At 40.8% G+C, this 21,489-nt stretch overlaps 1 protein-coding gene across 5 annotated transcripts in view; it reads left to right on the forward strand.

Moving 5' to 3' along the window:
• The first annotated feature begins 2,980 nt into the window (after positions 1-2,980).
• LOC121097281 (ubiquitin carboxyl-terminal hydrolase 12-like) overlaps positions 2,981-21,489 on the forward strand; it is a 33,446-nt gene continuing 14,937 nt past the window's right edge. Inside the window, exons 1-2 of one of the 5 annotated variants that reach the window (XM_040614091.1) lie at positions 2,981-3,046; positions 17,962-18,042. In XM_040614091.1, coding sequence (XP_040470025.1) covers positions 18,017-18,042 — 26 coding nt within the window. In that variant the 5' untranslated portion in view covers positions 2,981-3,046; positions 17,962-18,016. Of the gene's footprint in view, positions 3,047-3,712; positions 3,731-3,837; positions 4,005-17,961; positions 18,043-21,489 lie in introns of those variants that run through there. The other 4 variants (XM_040614093.1, XM_040614089.1, XM_040614092.1 and 1 more) reach the window with 4 other exon arrangements.

The raw sequence follows: 21,489 nt of genomic DNA on the forward strand, positions 1-21,489 counted from the left end.
TTAGTGAGTAATATAAAAGTATTCATCACAATAGTAGTCCTATAAAAACAATTAATAATATATCTATCAGCTTCTAGGTGGCCAGAAGAGTTTCAGCCCAGGCAAAAAAAGCCAGGTAAGTTAAGTAAGTTCGTGGAGAATATTCTACATGGGCAAAGACATTTCTAGAAGAATATGGATCTGCTGGCTTGCTCCAAAAGAAAGGCAATACAAATCCGCAGAAACAAAAGTTAAGTCCTTTTAGGTAACCAAAAGTTGTGCAGTGCTGAGGAACTCCAGAAGGATCTCACGTAAGTGAGTGAGTGCACATAAAATCGGCAGGTGAACTTTAGTCTAGATAAATGTAAGATAATGCATATAGAGAGAAAGAATATTAACTATGCTTAGATGGTGCTGAACTGGCACGTGGCACTCATAAAGTAGGAAAGAGACCTTAGAGTCAGCACTGGCAGTTCACAGTCACCTTAGTGTGCAACAGCAGCAAAAATAGCCAACAAAATGTTGGGTATCCTCAGGAGGGGAATGGAGAAGGACACATAGGCTAGCGTTTTGCTGCTTGAATAAACCCTGGAAGCATCCCTGTCGCCAGTATGGCATGCAGTTCTCTGCATCTCAAAAACAAAGCGAGGGCTGCGAAGGCACAGAGCAGGGCACCCAAACCGATCAGGGGCGTGGAGCAGCTGCTGTGTGAGGACAGACTGGAAAAGCTGTTTACCATGTGCTTTTACGGATGCTGGTGCTGACACAAGAGAGGAGATGTGTGGGGGCAGGAACGAAAGACCAGTGGTGGAGGAAATGTTGAACTGCTTCATTTGGCAGCTGTGATTGCTTCTGGTTGCTTAAAACAAATGTGCAAGCAGTTTTAGACTGCATCTTGGAAGCAGGCCAATCAATTTCTAGTTCCTTTGCTAATACAGTTCAGTCTAAATCTCTTATGCACTAACCCAGGCTTCTCATGCTTCTAACCAAAGCTCATTTCCACCATGTGCAGAAATACCTGTCTGGAGAGAATGGCTTGTAGAATTAACAAAAAAGCAGCATATTCTCCGAAAGTTTTAAATCTATTCTCAAGCTCCTGTCTTCCCCCTGCACACTCGAACCCCACCCCCCATCCCCCAAATCATAACTTTTAGGCTCTAATTCTGAAAGAATTCAAGATACAGAATCAAAGCCAGAGGTTTTAAACTCTGATCCTTATCTGAGTTTCTAGATTGTCAGAAGTCTTTTGCCTAAGTGAAACCGTGCAGGAGGATTCACACTATTTGAGATTGTATAACCCTTGGCATGTAGAATAAGAATTGTTTTTAAAAAGAGATTTTCATTGTTTGTGCACAATGGACTTATATTTAGCTAAGAAAACCATGTTTTAAATTCAAATTCTCTTGGAAAAACAATAGCTTAAATTAGAGGGAGAATGTTTGTAAAACTCAGAACAACTCTGAAAACATTTGGATGATTCTGGAGATTTCATTAACTACTCCTTGGGTTGCTCCATGCAAAGATACGTGCCTTTGCATGCTGCACAGAGATTATGTTATTTCCACACCAAATTTTTTTCATATTTATTTATTGGTCTATGTTGCTTTTGGCTATGTTTTTTATAAGATTTTCTATTTTTATTTTTGTTGGCACTCCTACACATCTTCAGAGATGATGCGTTCTAAAAATAAAAATATTTTTCATTACCGTAGTGCTTTTCATATAAGGATGTCAAATTGCTTTAAAAACTGGAGATAATTATTCCTCATATTTTTTACAAAGTGAGTAACAGTTGAGTGGAGACAGAGCGACCTTGCTAAGGTCTCAGCAAGCTGGGGAAAAGCTGACTGTTGTCACTCTTTCCCCTTCTGCCTAGCACTGGCAAAAGCGATTTCTTCTAAAAGTCTATTTGTAATGGTTAGCATTTGCCTCCAGTCTCTCTTAGACGTTTTTGTACAGTCTATTGAGATTCTGGCGACATGGCTGGAGAAGTACAGCTCATTTCTGAGTAGAAATGCTAAATGTGGTGCTGGGGAAATGCTGGTCGCTTTGGCAGATGCTGTGATAAAACTCGTAGCTAGTGGCTCGTGTGCACGTCCCCCACTCCTGAATGTATTCCAAACAACAGACTGATCTTCGCAGCTTTGTCTGACCATCTTTGTTTGTTGCAAACTTGAGGCCCAAAGGCCAGTTCTCACACTGCGCTAAACAAAAGTAGTGTTTTAACCACCTTTTTGCTCCCGGTAACTAAATACTCTCATAGTTGGGAAAGGCAAATAAAAAGCTTCTTTGCGGGAGATAAGAAAGGAACAGAACGGAATGTGATGTGCATGAGGAACTAGCCTTTCTCTGTGTGCTTGCAACTTCACCTTGCACAGAGCCCCATCTTGGGTAAAATGCATTACAAATTCAGCCGTGTGCTTTAGCACTAACCTTGGAAGATGTTTTCTGGGGACAAGACTGCCATTTTAGCACCATAATTGTACCCAGCACAAAGTTGTTCTGATCCTGAGGCCAAAAGGGAAGGAAGCATCCTCAGATGCTATTGTGACAGCTATGATAAATCACATTTGATTCTATTTTGGGCTGTAAGGGAGGCAATAATTTAAAGTATATAGTTCAGTTTAGTTAAACACTGTACACATTCCACTATTTCTGTATTTCCTGTTGCTAATTTTGTTGCATTGCCGTTCATGGAAACCCTGTAAGGAGCACGTGTCCTTTTTCACTTTTAGTATATAACGATTTTTTTTTAGGTTGCTGAATAGTCTCCCTTGGGAGCCCGTAGTAGACGATGTGGAAAGTACAATGCGTGTAAGAGAACATCACTGCAGGCGAGCAACTCAAATAGAATGGAAACATCTTGGCCTCATAAAAAAGTTAGTGCTTTGGAAACTGAACTGGCCTCCCTTCCCTGCACTTATTCCCACAAGGTCAGGGCTGGAGCAAGGGGCGGTGTGTGGGAAGGGCCGTGCCGCGGCTGGCGGTGTGCTTCATGGCCAGCCTGAACGGGGGCTTCTAGCCACCTGCCTCAGCGCTCTCCCACAGCGCTCCGCTTAGAGCTAAGGTGAAATACGAGCCAGGCTCCTTCCAGGCTGGACACAAACCTGAGGGTCTCGTTCAGCCGGATGGCAAACGTTTCTACCCAGCCCTGGCTTCCCGAGGGACGGGTCCCCCACGCGTATTTCTTTCGGTAGCCGGGCGGGCAGCGCTGCACGGCGACCTGGCGGCACTTCCCACTGCCCGTCTCCCCGGGTTTACAGCGGCCGCCGCCGTCCCTCGCAGCGCCCTGCTCTGAAAGCGCCCCTTCTCCGATTTTGCTGAAGCAGGGGTGTGCGGTGCAGAGCAGCCGAGGGACCCCCTGGCGCAAACCCACCGTCCCGCCGAGCATCGTCCCGAACCCCGTTTTTGCGGGAGCTCGCACCCGCTAGCGGGGCCGGGGGGCAGGCAGGGCTCAGCACGCCGCGCCTTCCCTTGCTGGGGGCCTGGCGGCCTCCCCCAGCCCCCCAGCCCCATCCCTGCGGGTCCGGCGCCCTCCTCCCGTCCCGCCGGTGCCGCACGCAGCTCCCGCTCCACCGAGGCCCCGAAGCAGCCTCGCCCCGCGCCGTCCCCAGCCCCCACCGGGGGGAGCCGCAGCCCTGCCCTGCCGTCACCCTGAGGGCCGCCGCCATGCCGGCCCGCCACACACCGCCCTCCGGGCCCCCGCAGCGAGGGGACCCCGCACCGTCCCGCCCTCCGGGGCCGAGGGGAGGTGAGCGGGGCTGGGAGGGGGAGGGGGTGGGCAGGCGGGGGAACCCCCCGCGGCGCGGCGCGGGGAGCCCCCGGAGCCATTTGGGCGCCGCACCGCCGGCGCCCGGCCCCATTTGGCCGTTGCTCCACCTGCGGCTCCGGCTGCCGCTGTCAGTTGGGCGGCTGCGTCCCAACATGGCGCCGGCGGCAGCGGGGGCGGCCGCGGGGCGCGGGGCCGCGTCGGGCGGATGGAAATACTGATGACGGTCCGGAGACTCGCCTCCATCTGTACCATGGTGAGAGCCGCGCCCGGGCCGTGCCGGGGCCCGGCGGGGGGCGGCCGGCCGGGGGCCCCGCTGGCGGCCCCAGCGACGGGAGCGGCCCCGGCCCCGCGCTGAGGGGGGCCCGGCCGCAACAAGAATTAATACCTAAACCCCTGGGGTTTATGGGTGGCCCCGTCGCCTGTATAGGTAGGGGGTGTCTGTGGGGCCGGCAGGGCGCCCCGCTGCCCGTACCCCCGGGAAGGCCTGGCAGGGGCCGGGGGCCGTGCCGGGGAAGAGCGAGAGGCCGGCGGAGCTGGGCCCGGCGGGCGGGGAGGGGGCGCCGGCCTGGCGGTTCCGCGCCCTTCTGGCGTGGTTGGAGGAATTAGGCCCCGACTGCGGGTGGGGAGGGGGGGCTGGGGGGCCGCAGAGCCCCCTGCGGAGAGGAGACCCCCCCGGCTGCTGGGGATGTGCCAGTGCCCGCCGGAACATCTCCTGGGCAGGGGCTGCCCCCCATCAGGGAGGGAATACTGAACCCGAATTCTTTTTCTGGCTCGGATCACCGTCGTTTGTTGTGATAACTAGGCTCAATTTAAAGGTTGTTATACTAGTTTAGAAAAGCTCTGTAATCATTTGTAATCATTTCACGTGTGTGTATGTAACAGGGTATCATCCATATTGACAATGAAAATTTAGCAAGAGGGGGACTGATAATTGCATGAATATGCAGAATTTTTAATGAAGTTACAGTGCTGCATAAATAGAGGCCAGCAAGTAGTTTGTCTAGCATCAAAGCGCAGCTGACTCATAATAAAATACTGCATCTTATTAACGATATGCCATCTAAACGTTTGACAAAGATCCTTCCTGTAAGGAGTTTAATCAGTATAAGCTGTAAGAGGCGTTTGAAGCGCCAAAATCCAGTGTAGAATCAGGCTGAGGGTATTCAGTTTCAGTAATTTGTTTTTCATAGTCCCGCATCAGTGTTCCAGTGTTGCCAACAATTGATGTTCCAGGTGTCAACCTTCAGGTTTAGATCTCATTTGAAACAGTAGCAAACCAGAGAGTCGGCTGCAGGGTCAGAGAGGACTCTTGCATATACCAACCTGCCCAGACTGATTTCACCTGTGTATAAAGGGAGCAGGGTTTTCTGTTTCTTTTCCATATAGGTGCTGACTACCAGTTTTGATCAACCTGAGATCCAGTTGAACTGAACCACAGTGGTGCTGTACAAGGCCACATGTTTGGAGTTTCCTAAGTAATACTCTTTAACAAGAGAGATTATTATTATTTTTTTTGATTTCTGGCAATAGATACCTGATCTCTTAAGTTTTTGGCATTGCACTTCCCAGAACTTCATACTTCACTAATCTCACCAGAATTTTTTTTTTAAACACGATTTGTATTTTTTAATTGCCCTTCACAAACGCAGGTGAAATTAAGGTCATGCGAGGTGGCTGAATCATGACTTCATTGTGGAGTTCTGCACCCCAGAGGCAAGTGATTGACTCAATCCCATATAATATTTTGGATGCATTCCTGAGATCAGCTGACTGTGCCTCAGATTAAGAGGGCACATGTAAGGCAGTGCATTTTCCTGTGAGCGCGTAGCCAAACCTGAAAACAGCCATTCCAGTGTTTGTGATTTGTTTTTTGAGACTTTGGCTATACGTACTCAATCTTGAATTTAGTTTTGCGCCTGCACTTACCTTGATTTTAGTTGGGATGATAGATGAAAGCTAAGCAGGTACTTGTAGCCTGCAAATGTCCCTTCTGAAGTACTGTGTTTTTTTTCAAGAGGGGACTTTTCACAGTGCTGCAACTTTGGGGAAGCAGGTTCTCCTTACTGTTTTATTTCAAGTGGAGAACTTACTGTTTCATTTCTCTGCAGAAAATGTTGAGCAGTGCTACTAGCCCTAAATAATTGTATAAAACTTGCTTCCAAATTTCTTATATAGCTATTTAATCAAATGCTGTGGAATTTTTCAGCATCAGTATTTTAGGTGTGTGTATAGTTTAGCTAAATTTGCTGTCAGTCTTACTATTTTTTGTTCAGCTAGCCCAGGAGAATTAAGGTCTGGGTGCTATATTCTAAAATTGAATCAGCTTATTTGCATCTCCTTCAATTAATGTGCAGTAAGTTAGAATGCTGTTTGCTTTGTCATAATGTGAATATGAAAAACCTAAGCCTTCTCTATAAAAACATTGCATTACATTTAAAAAGTCCTTTTGGGAAACTACTTTCTTCAGGATTATGCTAATGTGTAGTGAATAATGTAAAAACTACTGAATGAATAAAAAAGCCCTACTTTTTTTTAGTAAAAGATGCAGTTTTTACCAGCGCTTCTAGCCATCATTTGTGCTTCAGGCTGGAAAACTGAAACACGGGTTTATGATGTTCTCATGCTCCTCAATCAGGCAGTACCACAGGGGCTGGTATTTCTGACTTTTTATCTCAGACACTCCACTGTTCTGCAATATCTCTTTAACAATTAAATTCAATGCTCGAGCTCATTAGTAGACAGTAATGCAGTTATAATTTAATCATATCTCCTTCCCTAGAATAACTTCCAGGTTTATGTAGTGTGGTTCAGCTCTCTCATGCCTCATGATGGTCGAATTTCCTTGATGTGAGCACAGTCCCTTTTTCAGCGATTGCATAACATTCACGTGGCAGCTATAGCATTGCAAAGATCGGAAACTCGTAGGAAAATACTTGTTAATTTGAATATGATTCATTGCTTGGTAAGGCTGCTGACGCCATATGGCAAAACACATCCACAGGCATGAGCTACCAACTAGAGGTCTGGTTCTATGCTGTGTCCCTTTGACTTAATTTTGTTTCCCAGCCCTTATCTTTACTGTGGACTCTAGGAGATTTTGTTTTCTTTTTGACAGCAACTGCGAAATTAACCAGCAGAGTGAAATAGAAAGCACTGTTGATGCATTTTGTTACCCTTCATGAAAAATGCATAACTCCTGTTTCAGAAATATTTAAAAGTAGTATCTTTGTAGTTCTGTGGCATATGCATGGTCATGGATGGATGCAGTTCCTCTCTTGACTGAGGAGGCAAAGCGAAGAGGGCTGAATTTCCATGGGTTTGACTGGCTCATCTAATCCAGAATATGCCTGCTGCGCTCTGCTGGGCTGAGACAATCACTTGTAGAACTAAGTTTTTGAGTCAAGAGTCAGGTTTTATTGTTGCATTGATAGTAACTTTTTTTTTTGGTTGGAGAAGTTAACACAGAACACTAGAATGGAGCAAGGTGTGAAGCATAGGTCTGATGTTTTCCTCTCTTGACAGCTGATTTTGTGAAAGGTCTGTAGTAAGCTGTTAGCAGAAATCTTGGTGTTTCTTAGTAGGCTAATTAGGGACACTTCCCCTAGATTCATGTCTAATTGTTAGCTAAACCAGTAAGACATGCCTGAAGAACTCAAATCCAGTGTACAGATTGGTGGTAGTGTTATTAGTCTCCTTTGAATCAGTATAGCGTGGATATAATTATTAATTTCAGTGCTAGAGAAGAGACAACTGAATCATTTGTAAGTATTCAGGTGGCAAATGAAAATGTACTAATATACACTGTTCAGTTCAAGGCAGGCTTTTGTGTCACTGATGTATAATGTTTGCTGTACTGCTGTTTCACCTGTATTTGTAGAACCTTGTTTTAGCTTTGTCAGAGAACTAGCATTTATAGCTGGGATGGTGTCACTGAGGAAGTGGAAAGGGAGGATAAAAGTAGAGCTAGCTAAGCAGACTTCTGTTGCCAGCAGTGCTCTGCTTCTTGACTGACTTGTTAAGCTGAAGGAAACAAATATTTATCTTTGCACATGAAACCCAGTTTGAGAATAAACTGTTTTGTTTTAAGCGGAAAAAAACGTATGTGACCCTCTGCAAATCAGTTAGCAGGTCACTTTGTGAAAGGTTTTTCTGTGTGCCGTTTGTAGTCTGGTTAGTACTGTCTGATGTGTAGTTATTGATGCGTTCTCCAGATTTTGGACTTGTAACAGTTTGGAGATGTAAGCCTCTGCAAAGCAGCCAGCCAGCCAGCCTGCAGTTAACAACTGGCTCAGGTGTGCAGTACACAGATTTCCTTTGAATGACTTTTAGGATTTTACAAGAGTCCTGGACTGCCTCACAGATGAGTTTTTCTGCTGTTCTGGTATCTGTTTTGATCCCAGATTGTCCATAAACTTTGGAGATTTCATGACTTCGCTGTCCCTGAGAAAATGCAAGATCCTAGCTGTGTTGTGCCACGGAGTACTGAGGAAACTATGAGCAGTGTATGGTTCATTAGTTGAAACTAGGTATTAATTGTACTATGGGACCTCTACTACAAAACTGTTACAATTTAAAAATGAGGTATGAATACCTGGGGAAATATGTTAAGGTAACAGAGTGTAGATAGTTCAAGAGGTGCTCTACATTATTGAATCTCTCTTGTTTTGCTCTTTAATCAGTATTTAGAGCAAATGCTTTTAATACATTGAATTCATCTGTGTTTATATGCATTCATATATCTTGTTCCTATTAAAAAATAAATGGCTTTCAGTATTTGCTCTTACAGATGTCAATTTGTGAGATTCCTGGACTTGTTGCCAAAATTAAGGCCTGCACTGTAGGTCATTATGTTTTGTTTGTTATGTCATGTTTCAAATTTTCAGCTCCTTTCCTAGTGAATAATTAAAGGGGGCTTGTAAGAAATATGGGACAAATTTTTGTGTAGGGCCTGTTGTGATAGGATAAGAGGTAATGGATTTAAACTAAAAGAGGGTAGATTCAGACTAGATACAAGCAAGACGTTTGTTACGATGAGAGTGGTGAAACACTGGCACAGGTTGCCCAGAGAAATGGTAGATGCCCCATCCCTGGAAACATTCAAGGTCAGGTTGGATGCAGCTCTGAGCAACCTGATAATGTCCCTGCCCATGGCAGGGGAATTGGGCTAGATGGCCTTTAAAGGGCCCTTCCCACCCGAACCATTCTATCCACTTAACCTCTCGTGCACAGAGTTGTGAATATATACACATTGAGAGCTGTTGATGGGCCCTGTGTTTGAATTTTACTGCCCTACCTCTGTGCCTGTTTAACTTGTACATGTGTAATGTCTGAAGTTGCAGCCTATTAATAAATCTGTAGTGTTATGTTTTGCTTTCCATCAGCATCCACTTCCTCGCTTCTTACAGTATTGTTCCTCCACTGCTTGAAGTGAAGGCCATGATAAAATCTTATTTCTAACTCACAAAAGAACAATACTGGTGAACGCTGGGCCCTGAGTACACCTGTAGATCTGTTTGTGTTTCTTCTTGTAGGGGGCCAAAAAGCTGTCAAATATCAGAGAGCTGTACTAGCAAGACAGCTACACTATGTGTGTTACTAGGTCATTTGTGAGAAACCCAAGGTCAAGAGTAGTCTTGTAGAGCTCTTCTCAGGTGAATGAACTCGCTGTGAACACTTTGGTAATCTGAGGCAGTGGCTGAGAAGGGGGAGATCGGCTGCTTACAGTACCACATTACAAAGGGTGAGACTCTTAAGCAGTAGTTTCTGTACTTCCTGCCCTTAATCCAGCATTGTTTCCGTATGTTCTTTGTATGGGAGCCTAGCGTTGCTATCTAATTTTAAAGAGCATAAACTTACAGAATTGCACAAGAGTGCATGACTTGCTTTACCTTTGTGAGGCATAGGTGCTGTGGACCTTGCAAGACCAGCTCCTAATTGAATAAACATTTATATGCAACGCTTAACAATGCCTTCTGTATTAATTTATTTAAAAACACTGTAATTGAGATGTTGTGTTTTAAACACTTCATAGTAGTAAGCTTATTTTGGAATAAGCATTTTCTAATTTCACTGTGGTCTCCGTGATATCGGCAGTAGCCAGAGTGCTTTGTAGGCTTCATTGCCTACTGAAGAGTGGGCAAAGCCAGCTTTTCCTGTGTGCACTGAAGGATGGTGCAGATCAAGAAGATTCTATAGTATTTGGCAGAATTGGAGTCTTAGAAAGTCTGTGACACTGTTATACCTGCTCCTTTCAAGATTATCAGTTTGTTTTGCCTGCATAAGCAGCTAAGTGCTGGAATCCAAAGTTCAATTTACCGTAATTTGTTATGCCTAGAACAGCAGCCTTCCTGGATGCATGAAAAGGGATAATTTCAAACCCTAAAGCATAGTGAGTGATAGCTGAGCTGACAGCTTTTTTTATCTGACTTCAGTGCTACGCAGCCAAGGAGTTTTAAGACAGGGAAGCAACGTCTGATTCTGTGTTTAGAAAATCCTGACGGTATGTTCTGTAAACTTTCAGAAATACAACCCCAGTTCTGTTCCTTTCAGCACTCCCCCACATGGTAATTTTATTAGTCCTGAAGCTGGAACCATTATCATGACCAATACAGTAAAGTAAGTGCAGGCAGACTTTATGAAATGCGTCATCTCATTCAGATTTTTTTCCTGAAAGGTTGTAAGTAGCTCTGGCTTGGCCTACTTGTTCTTCCCCTGCTCCCTCTCTGTCCTCCCTGCCCCCCCCTCCCCCCCTTTTTTGTTGTTGTTGTAGTTTGGTTTGTTTGTTCACTTTTTAAAAATCACTCTTCAGTTATGTAGTATATTTAACCAGCTTTTCTGATCTTGAGGGCTGCATGATGGTGTCCCTTGAAGCCTTTTTGCACAACCTGAAAGCTGCTTCCCAGCTTTTTTCAAATGCTAAATCCTATCCCACTCTTAATTTGTTAAAAAGGAAGATTCAAATGGGTAAAGACTTCAGCAAGGCTTGTGTACCAGTTGTGTTCTGGACACTGAAATATCTCCCTAGATATGTTTCCCTTTTTTGCCTTTCTTTAAGGGAAATGCCTTTTGCAGGCAGGTGCATGCTGTGCGCTCAGTGTGAGTGAGATGGTTCCAGTTCAAAAGCCGAGTTGGTATGGTGTTGAACCCGAGGTAGTATATTGTAAGAGATTTTTATTTCATCAGGCTATTATATTAGCCATGCTCCGTGGCTTCTGAGTGTGCATGCAGCTGTAATAAGTGTAGAGATAGCCTAAGTTGTAGTGCTTTAGCTACTTTGTTTGAACAGAATGATATTAATTGCGATGGGAGAAGGCTAAAAGGCTTGTGTAAAAAGCATATGATGTGGAAATTAGTATTTTGCACTGAGCTACAAAATAGTAATTTATCCTTGAAGAAAGGCTGTATCTTCAGATTTCCATGAACTGTGTAGAGAGTGTTTTAAATTATCTGATTCTTTCTGGCTCATTGAAAGTAATCTGCTGATGCAATTAGTCTTGTGTGTATTTTAGATGGGGCTAAAGCAGCTGAAGTATATAGGCAAGCACAGGAAACTAAGTTTTTATACAGTATACAGTTAGGAATATTTCTGGAACTTTGGGAGCAGTAATACATATGCATCCGGATTTTAAGAGTTCTCTTCTGAAAATCTTCTGCTGTCTGCAAATGAACTGTAAATGGAACATCTAAAATGGCAGAGCACCCCAAAATAAGCACAGCAATTGACTGACTTAGACTTCTTGTAGATTCTGTCAGGATCATTAGTATTAAAAAAAGAAACAAACTGCAAGTTTGTATTTTTTTGAAAAGGTAAGGGCTTGGCGGTTCTAGTTACTTCCTTTTCTTGTACTTTAAGCAACTGCTTCATCCTTTTCAGCATTTGAAAAACACTAGTAGCATTTATTTGACGAGTGCACTGCCTGTTTTGGTGTCTCTAAATTTCCATGTACTACTAAGAAACTAAACAAATCTTTAGTATTTTATCTCATTATGTTGAGCTAGTAATGAGTGGTTGTAGAATGATTATAAATCCATTGACAATCTGCTGTGGCATGGATTTTCCTGCATAATTTCAAAACCAGCATATAATTAGAGCACCTCAGAAATGCTGCTTGTGCTATAGCCATCTTTAATGTCTATTTTAATGGTTATGGTTTTGTATCTGCACTTACTGTCCCTCTTCTTTCACCATAGTTTCTTGTCATTGTCTTACTGTACTTCTTTCTCTCTTCCAGCCTATCCTATATGTCACACATCCCCCTCTACGGTTTAGAAAATACATCCAGTTGCTAATAGCTAATGGATTGTGCTAATGTGAGACACTCCAACATCCAGTCAAAGCAGATGTGAAACCAGCGCCCTTGAAAACGTGTGGGACAGCTGCCTGAGCCCTGCTTGCGTGCTGTCTTAATCCTTGGTAGAATTGCAGCTTTAGCAATGGAAAATGCCATAAACTCCTCTGCTTCCCCTCACCAGTTCTGAAGGCTGCTGCAGAGGACGGTGGGATCTCCCCACTCGTAACCCTTCCCCATCATCTGCTTTGTGTCATCTGTCCCCCCAACCCCCGTTCTGTAGCTTCAGTGTCTCTCTGCTCACTGTTTGCTCAAGCAGCAGTACAGCACTGACCTGATTATTTTTGACAAGAGCTCTGAATAACAGCAAGGATACTGACCCAGTGTTGTGCTAATTTGGTCCTTTTCTTACTGAAGCTACAGCAGCAGCTGCTTCATGCTCATAAGGTCTGCTTGAATGCTTATCGAGGTAGTACGTCGTTGCTCTTAAAACCATTCCCACGTCTGCAAAGTTACCTTCGTAGCAGCAGAAAGCAGATAGTTATAAGTGGAAGTGTGAATTTCTTCAAAGTGTGAAAGTGTTAGTTCAGGATAAAAAAAAATTGACTGATAGCTTTGGTCTGTAATAATACTTCACTTATTCTCAGCCAAGTTTTGCAGAGGATCAGGATTTCACTGAAACTTAGTAAAAATTGTAGCACTAAAAAGGGAAAAAAATTTAACTTGAAGCAAGAACCATGTGAATGCCAGACATGGATTTCTCTCATCAGTTCATGTTCTGAGCTATGTAGTTGCTATTAATCACTCCCAGCTGTTCTGTTCATCGATAGCTTCAGCAGAACTCTTCAGCTCTGCACCTTATTATAATTTCTACTGTAATGCTGTTTATGTACAGTGAACAGGAAAGTGATAGCTTTTCTTCATCTTCCAACAGTAATTATTCTTACAATTCCTGTCAGATAAGTGAATGCAATCTATAAGCCGTTTGTCTATAACAATAATGACAAATTCAATTAAGTTTAAGGGCATAGAAGTATTTAAGCCCCTGGAAACTGTTGATAAATTTGCAGTTTCTGAAATCAGTTAAATCTAAACCAGGCAAAATAATTTTCTTTGCAGGAATAGTCACACTGCAGAGCTTATAAGAGGCCATAACGCCTAAGCATACTTCTTTTGTACGTTGTGTTGGTGATGCAATGAGTTAGCAGTGTAACCTGGCTAAGAAAGAGAAGTCTTCTACTATTCTTTCCACTTGCATGGTGTATTGAACTGGAAATAAATCTTTAAGGCTTCTCTATTGAGCAAAAAGGACTCACAACCTAGAGGCTGGAGGACTTGGTAAGATCTCTATTCTGATTTTGATGGGTTATTCAGTTAAATTTTCAGCTATACTGTGGGATCACTTCATCTGTGATGACTTGGCTAGACAGCTACCTCAGGTAAGAGTTTTTGAAACTGATCTTTTCACATCGCTTTTTACTTTACTGTCCCTTTCTGCTTTATTGAACTCTACAAAATCTGCCTTAGAGACCTTTTGGTGTTCTTTGGGTAAATACAAACTTTACTCAATTAATCTCATACACATCTAGTGTTGGTGTGATGTCCCTCACTGAGTTGGTATGGAAAGTGGAAGAAAACTTTAATATTAACAATTCACTGTGCTTTGTTTGATACTTTAAAATTTGCTATTTTTTAAAAAGTGTTTAAAAACATTTTTTAAAAGCGTTTTCTTTGTCTTTTCTGATGGAAATCAGTGAGCACAAATGTTCTTGGGTAGGTCCTTTTTTTTAATTAGCTATTATGCATAAAGTAAAATTACTGCAGCTATGACAGAAAATATTTTATTGCTGGTCTGTTGGGCTCATCTTGGCCAGTGTTAGCTGTGTCTATTATTCCGAACCGCTGAAATGGCGATAGTTCAGCTGGGCCAGGCAGCTTCCCATTTTTCTGTTTGGCTATTAGTGCCGACACTGTGGAAATGCACCAAGCTAAGCTTGCTCGCTGTTGAGATTCGGTCAGTTCTGTTAGCGGCGTTGTGAACAGAATAGGGGAGCTCTTGAAAAGTGCAACCAACCTCTGAGACAACATTTTAAGTCACAGTAGTTTCTAGAAAATTACAAATCCTGGTTACGAGCTGCAGAAACTTTAGTTGTCACCACCCCCACCAATATGGAAGTGTTAAATTCGCATCTCTTGGAGAGTGTAATTATGTAAGTAAACCAGTATTGCCACTTTAGTTAAACTAGGGGGATGTTTTCCTCCTTGGGTAATTATGTGTTGACTGTATAAATTTGTGTTTTGTTCCTGCTCAGAGAGCTGTGTTCTGAACGTTTGATCATTTCTTCCTGAACTGGAGTAGCAGAGCAGTTCCTTGAGAGCATTTTCTTGGACCTCCTAGAAGTCTCAAGGATGTAATTCTGGGGTTTTAAAAGATGTGTTTATTTGTCTTGCACGAGCACTGAGAAATCAATTCTAATCCCATGCATTAAGCTTTATATTTAGCTGTATTTAGTGTACGTTATTTGCTTAGTTTTTATATGCCAGGCAAACTCAGTTGGTATGTGTTAGTGATTTTTTTTCTTGTAATTTTTTAATTGCTTCCACAGTGTATGTCATAGTTGAGCAAAACTATTGCTTTTCTTATGTTTTTAGGTGTGTAAAGTCCTGTAAAATGCTGAATAGTTTGTGGCACCCCAGGAGAAATGCATCTCTCTTGATTCCCCAAATAATTAAATATAAATTTTCATACTTGGGACACTTGCCACTTTGGTTAGATTTTATTTCTAGATGAGAAATGTGACTTTTATGTTTCCAAAACTATGAAGTGTGTTGTTTCTTATGAGCAAATATTTGTGTGATCAGAGGCAAAAGTATTTGTCCAGGTACAAAAATCTTTTAGTGGCAGTGGGAAAATGTGACAGCAAGACACAGTTAATGCCGCTCTAGATTTGATCCCCAGTTGGTTAATTTGCTCTTTGTGAATTTAGTTGCAAAGATCACGGGTTGTGAGTAGCTGGACTTTGACTGCAGTTATGCAGCCTCACTCATGAACGTGTCATGTATTTCTATCCTGAAACGTGACCAAGGCCAGTTTGTGCTGTCACCGTAAAGTGCTTTTTTTTTTTTTTTTTTTTTTTCCTCCCCCCCCCTCCACATTGACTCCTGTGATAAATCACTCTATACTGTTTGCAATGTCATTATTTTATGGTGGTATGCTAGGCATGTGCATTTTCTAGCGCTACTTCAATATGTTCTGTATTACTAATCTGCAAGTTTGCATCTTCAGAACTATTTTTGACTAGTTTGTGATTTTTGATTCCTCCCACAATTTGAGTCCTGTTTTGGTGTTTATGATTTTGATACGCTAATTTGAAATGTTCTCTGACAAGAAATTTCAGAAACATTGCAACTAAATGTTAGGTTAATTTAGCTTCTATAGCTGATTGACTTTAACTTTAGCATTTAATTTATTCAGGAAACCTTGGTTTTACAAAGTTTGGGCAGAAGATACAACGAAGCCCTTGAAAAAAGACATGTGTCACCTGTTAGCTTAAATGGGTAGATACATGTGGATACAGGTTGTGGTTTAGTTGAATTGCAACATGGTTTATGATAGGTTATTAAATTCTCTATAGCATAATTTTAGTAAAAATTACAATTCTTACGCTTTCATTTCTTTATTCAGACATTTATTCCATATGTTGCTTTACAGACTGGAGTATTCAGGTTGTCTAGTTTCACTAGTTTTGCAAGTTGTGGTGCCTTAGTTGTCTGTTTCTCCAGTGTTTCTCTAATACCATATTGGAGATCATGGGGGAGGTGAGAAGACTGTTCAGAGAAATTTAAACTGAACTTCACAAGCTTGCAGATTTTACGCACATCCCTTCCTTAGTCTCGAAACACGCATAATGTAAGAGTAGAGGAACCTCACTCTTAGCAGTCAGTTCTGATTTCAAGACCGACAATTTTTCAAAACCAGCACCACCTCTTCTTGCGTATTTACATAGTGTGTAGGTTATAATCTCCTATTATGCTATTACCCAAAGTCAGTGTTGATCAAAATGATGTAAGTGAAGAGCTGAAGTAGCATTTGGAGAGTGCTGTATCAGCAGATCTTCCTTGCAGATAGCTATGCTCGTGTATAGGTTTGGTTTGGGTGTTTTGAGGGGAGATAGTGGGGGGAAGAAGAGGTACTTGGAAGCAGGGAATGGATGTAGGGAAATAAATGAGAGGAGCTGCTTGAACTGGCACTGATGCCTCAAAAAATTTCTGTGTAATTGCTGCTTGTGAAGAGTCTTGCTTGTAAATCTGTCAGCGTCTAGTGAATGTTTTTGTGTTTTTTATAGTACCCAATTTTGAGCCTTCCTAATTTTCTGTCTTTTTTGATATATGCAGTTCACTGTAAATCTGGTGCGGGAGATCCATCTACAAAGTTTCCATTCCTCCTGTTAAACTAACTTATTTCTTGGTTTCTTTTCTGTTTCTTGGAAAATTTTTAGTTATTTCTTGTTAAAGACATTCTAGCTGGAACTGTATATACAGTCTCGACTTGTCTGCGGTTTATATTAATAGCAGAACGCTGAGGGAAATCATTGAAATGTTTGCTCAGCAATTAAAAACATTACTGGCTTCAGGGAAATAGATGAATTTTGCTGGACTGTAATTTTTGTTTGTTTAGCACTTTTCAGAGGTGTTTTAAGATGGCTCACCTGTACAGAAGAATTTCTGTTTACTGTTTATAGAAGGTTATAGGTGGAGTGACTTGGATATTTAAAACAGAAGTCAAGAATCCAAAGTGTTTGGATTCCGCACTGAATTATGATACCTCCTTAGGTAACAGCACAGATGCAGCTAAGGGCTGTTGGAAGATCAGCAAGAAACATTAGAGGACAAGATGTAGTGGTATGAGAGGAGGTACCAAATCCCAAGTGGGAGCTCAGCTATGAGGTATTGGTGGATTTAAAAGAAGGCAAAAAATGGAATGAAATGCATAAACCACTTTGGATTTTAGGTGGGCAAAGTTAAAATTGAAGCAAAAAATGTTGGTATGCTATAGTTCTTTTATGTGACAAGTAAGACCATATGGATGTGTAGTGGTATTTTCCAGTTGTGTCTAAAATAATAAGTTCTATCCTCATTATATTGCTGGAGACTCAAGCATATATCAAAATGCAGTGTAAGCTTAATACATCGTCCTGAAATTAAGGGTAGGAAAGCCAAAGCACTTTTATGTGATCTGAGTTTGAGGAATGTCTGATAAAATTGTTCTTTCTGTTCTTTTGGGGTTTTTTTTGTTTGTAATCATGCCTTACTTGTTCATAGTACTTTCCAGAAACAAAAGTTAGGAAATTATAGTATTTCTTATGTAAGTGTGGCAAGATTTTTTCAAGAATTCTTTATATGTACTGCAGATAATAAACAGCCACATCAAACTTTTTGTGCAGTCCACATCACAGAAAGACGTTTCTTGTTTCATGGGATTTGTAGCCCATATGGTTTCTCTCCTTTGGGTTTAGAAGTTCTCTGTGTGTTGTAAGTTTATTTTTACAATGCATTCTTGGCTAAATTTAAATTGGTAATTCTAGATCACTGTGACTAACCTGAAGTCTCAAGTAAGAACAAATTTCTTGATGTTAATGTTCAAATAAATTCAAATGCAAAAAAAAGTTCTCTTAGATCAGAGAGCTCTGATCCCAACTGATGAAGTTGAGTTTTTAATGAAACCATGGTACTTTTTATAATAATAAAGCATCATATTGATTTAATTTTGAAGAACATGGGAAACACGAGATGCTAATTCTCAATGGAATTAACTTACTTTCTTAGCTCCTTTGTTTTTATCGGAGTAGTATGAATTCTGCTGGATTTTTTTAGGAAGTTTTTTTTTTTTTTTCCTCTAACAAACATACTGTTTCTTTGTAGGGCGCCAATGCCTCTGCTTTGGAGAAAGAGATTGGTCCTGAACAGTTCCCTGTGAATGAGCATTATTTTGGTTTGGTCAATGTAAGTGAATTTTCTGTGGTTGAAATGCTGTTTTTTCATTCATATCCTGATTTTGAATTTAATGGGATTCTCTGTTAGAATTTTATCAATGGGCACTTCAAACTTAAAGTGGGACTCTGCATAGACACCACATTCTGCAGTATGGTGCTATGCCTTGTTACTGCGCAACGTATAAATTTCATCTTAAATACAGAAAAATAAATCTCAAAATAAGATAAACCTTCCTGCTCAGGTATGTTCCTAATTATAGCATTTTAATATTTAGCTGGAAAGGACAATAACTAATAAGGTGTGTATATTGTTCATATGGTCTTCTAGAACAGAGAGATTTGATTTTACACTGATATGCAGTGTATGGAAGCCTGGAGGTTTTAAAATGACAATGTGATAGTTTTTAAAAAACATATTACTCATGGGATTAGTGGAAGTTCGTCTGTGCAAGGATGTGGCCACATGAATGACATTGACTTGGTCAATAATTTTCTTACGTGTAGTAATACTCCCTTTGTTTATATTTTGGCAGCCTTGTGTAACAGCGAATCCTTCTAAAAAGATGTATTTTTGCATCTGTCAGTTTGTGTAGATCTGACTTGACTGGGATCTGTTGGGCAATAAGCAATTGTCTACCTAAATTAACTGTGGAGAGAATGGAGCATTGATGTTGATCTTGCCAGTGGTTCCGGAGGAGAAAAGGCAGCTGTTGTGCCTGTGACATGTTTTACCAACAAATATAGGAAATTACTTAATAGAAACAGTGGTTCTGTGGCATCATATTTATGATGTGAAAATACAGTTTTGGCAAAACTCATTAGAAACAGAAGTATACTTCTGGTTGCTGGCTACCTAGGTTTTTTTTTTTTTTGTTGAATCGAAAAATCATCTATCTTTTTACACACCAAATAAGGTTAACGTAGCTACTAAAGTGTTATTTGTTGCAGCTCATTATAAACTCATCTAATTGACTTCTGTGTGGGTTTCTAGCTGTTTGTGTTCTCAGACACCAAACTATCTAAACACATTGAGTTATATTTCTTAAGCATGGTGTTAATGGCCATTCCAAAGCTGCTGAGGTTTGCACCATAATGAGAAAAATGGAAGGCATCTCCAGTTGTAACATAAATAGCAGAGTGATGAATAGCGTGAAGAGGAAAAATAGCATTCTAAAAATAACCAGAATTATTATAACTATATCCATTCTCTGTTTTGAAGGACAAAATATGACTAATACTGTTGTGCTTTATTCCTTGCAACTGATTTCTTTAGGGTGATGGTTTTCATGCTGCTGTTCTGCAGAGCTTTTTCCTAAGTTATTTCTAGTTCTTTCATGATTGGAAGTTAATTGGAGTGCTTTAAAGAGGGCAATTTCTCAGCTTCAGCACCAATACTAGTGAATATGTGGTTGCACTGCAAATAGAATCAGGTGTTGAACCCGTGGACAATGGAGACTTTAAAATTATATTTTTGTAGTAGTTATTTTCTCCTCGGCTCAGTGAGCTGAACCAGCTTGTCTGCAGTCAAATTATTGCTAAAGTTACTGCAGAATTTATGAGAGAAGGGTCTGACTGCTCCTCTGGCAGCCTGTTAGAATAGCTTACAGGTAATGTTGAAGTGGAAGAGGGATAAAACAACATTTTCATTCCAAAATTTCATCTTGGTTTTCATTTTAAGAGCTTCTACCTTAAACTAAGCCTTCATTTTTTACATTGAAAGTGTAAAATTTTACAAGTTCTTATGAAGTTAGATAATGTTGACTCTAAATATAATCAGTTTTAGGCAACCCCCCCGAGGTTTTGGCATCTATTAAAAATATTTATTTATACCAGAGAAACCATGACAAAAAAATTTAAAAACCTACGTGTTTGTACCTGTTTTTCATCTGTGTTTTAGGTCACATTAGACTACACGCTATTTGTGTATTTGATCTGTGCATGTAGCTCCAGGTTTGGATGTATTCATCAGCCCATTGTGAATTGCCTTGCCAACCTGGTTTTTGGGGTTCTGTCGAAGGCAAATGGTTAGAGCCCTCTATTTTTATTTATTTTGGTTTTTTTTGGCAGAATTTCTAGCAAAGTTAGTAATGGTTGGAAAGACCGACTACTGCTTTGTACTTCTAAATGCAAACCAATTGCAGTTTAAAAGTGTGACACCACTATGTAATAATGCTTCTTCTACTGCAGGAAAGTGTAGATCAATAACTGAGATATTCAGAGGTTTCCCAAGGCCCTGAATTGCTCAGAGTTGGAAGGATTTTGTTCTAACATGAAAAAGAGTTAGAATTACTGGAATAAAATGCATCACATGGTCTTTTTGTGAAGTACTTGGCATGGAATAAAATAGCTAAAATGCTAACATGCAAGATACTGATTTCAGGAATAAAAGTTCTTCCACATTACTTTATGTAAATGTGGTAGCAAACAAAGTTTAAATACTGTTTAGAATTTTGTTTTTGAAACCTAAAGCATGCCATAACGGGAATTTTTCATTGTGTCATTTTGTCTACTGCAAATCATCTTGCATCTTATTGTCAGGAATTTTTAAAGCTGGTTGGATGGAGTTTTAATTCTTTAACTCCTTTAGCTCTTCCATTTAGTTTAGTTCTAATAATTTCTTTCTGTGTGGGTAGCATCAAAAGAGGACTTGTATAACCAGTTGACTTTGTTTTTGACGTGATTTCTTCATGAATGCAGTCCTGAAATCTCATTAACTACTTGCTTTGTAAACTTTTTTGACTTCAGATGCACCATGACCTTCTTTTTTAAGATGCCTAATTTCTAGTTTCTTATGTCTCTTAATTTTCTGGATTATTATAGGCAAATATATTTGATACCTTATCTGAAAGCAGTAATATTTAATCAGACTTTCGGTAGCTCTTTTGCCTGTTTTGTCTTCTATGCAAATTTAGTTAGCATGATGCTTATTTGTTTTACTAGGTCACTAACAAGAATATGAGTTAGGTTCTATCCTAATTCACGTGTATGTTCAGCTTACATATTTGTCTTCCTCATGTCAGTAAGTTTTAACTGTTGTTCCGTGTTGTTTGCATATGGTATAAATTAATGTAACTGTAAGCTGTAACCTTTTTAGCTGTATGACTTAAACAGTTAATCTTCTGTTTTGGTCAGGACACTGATTATTAACTTGAAACCATTCTGCTGCAGTAATCACACTGTATTTTGGTGAATAGTAGTGGCCATGATCTCAGAGTAGCACTTAAAATAGTCTGTATTCTGCAGTCAGATTTGTATGCTTATTTTGTTTATTTAAAATATTTTGCTCTCAGTCCTCTTGAGATGCAGAATCTCATTACCAGAATACCTAGGGACTGGCAAACCCAGAATTTGTTTCACTTTTTTTGAGCATCAGCATCGTACAATACATTAAAAAATTGCACAAGAAATTGCGAAGAAACAATTGAAAAATTCTTGGTGTATTTCTTGTGGATGATAT

Source organism: Falco naumanni, chromosome 14 (assembly GCF_017639655.2).
Source record: "Falco naumanni isolate bFalNau1 chromosome 14, bFalNau1.pat, whole genome shotgun sequence".
In the NCBI taxonomy this organism is placed as follows: domain Eukaryota; kingdom Metazoa; phylum Chordata; class Aves; order Falconiformes; family Falconidae; genus Falco; species Falco naumanni.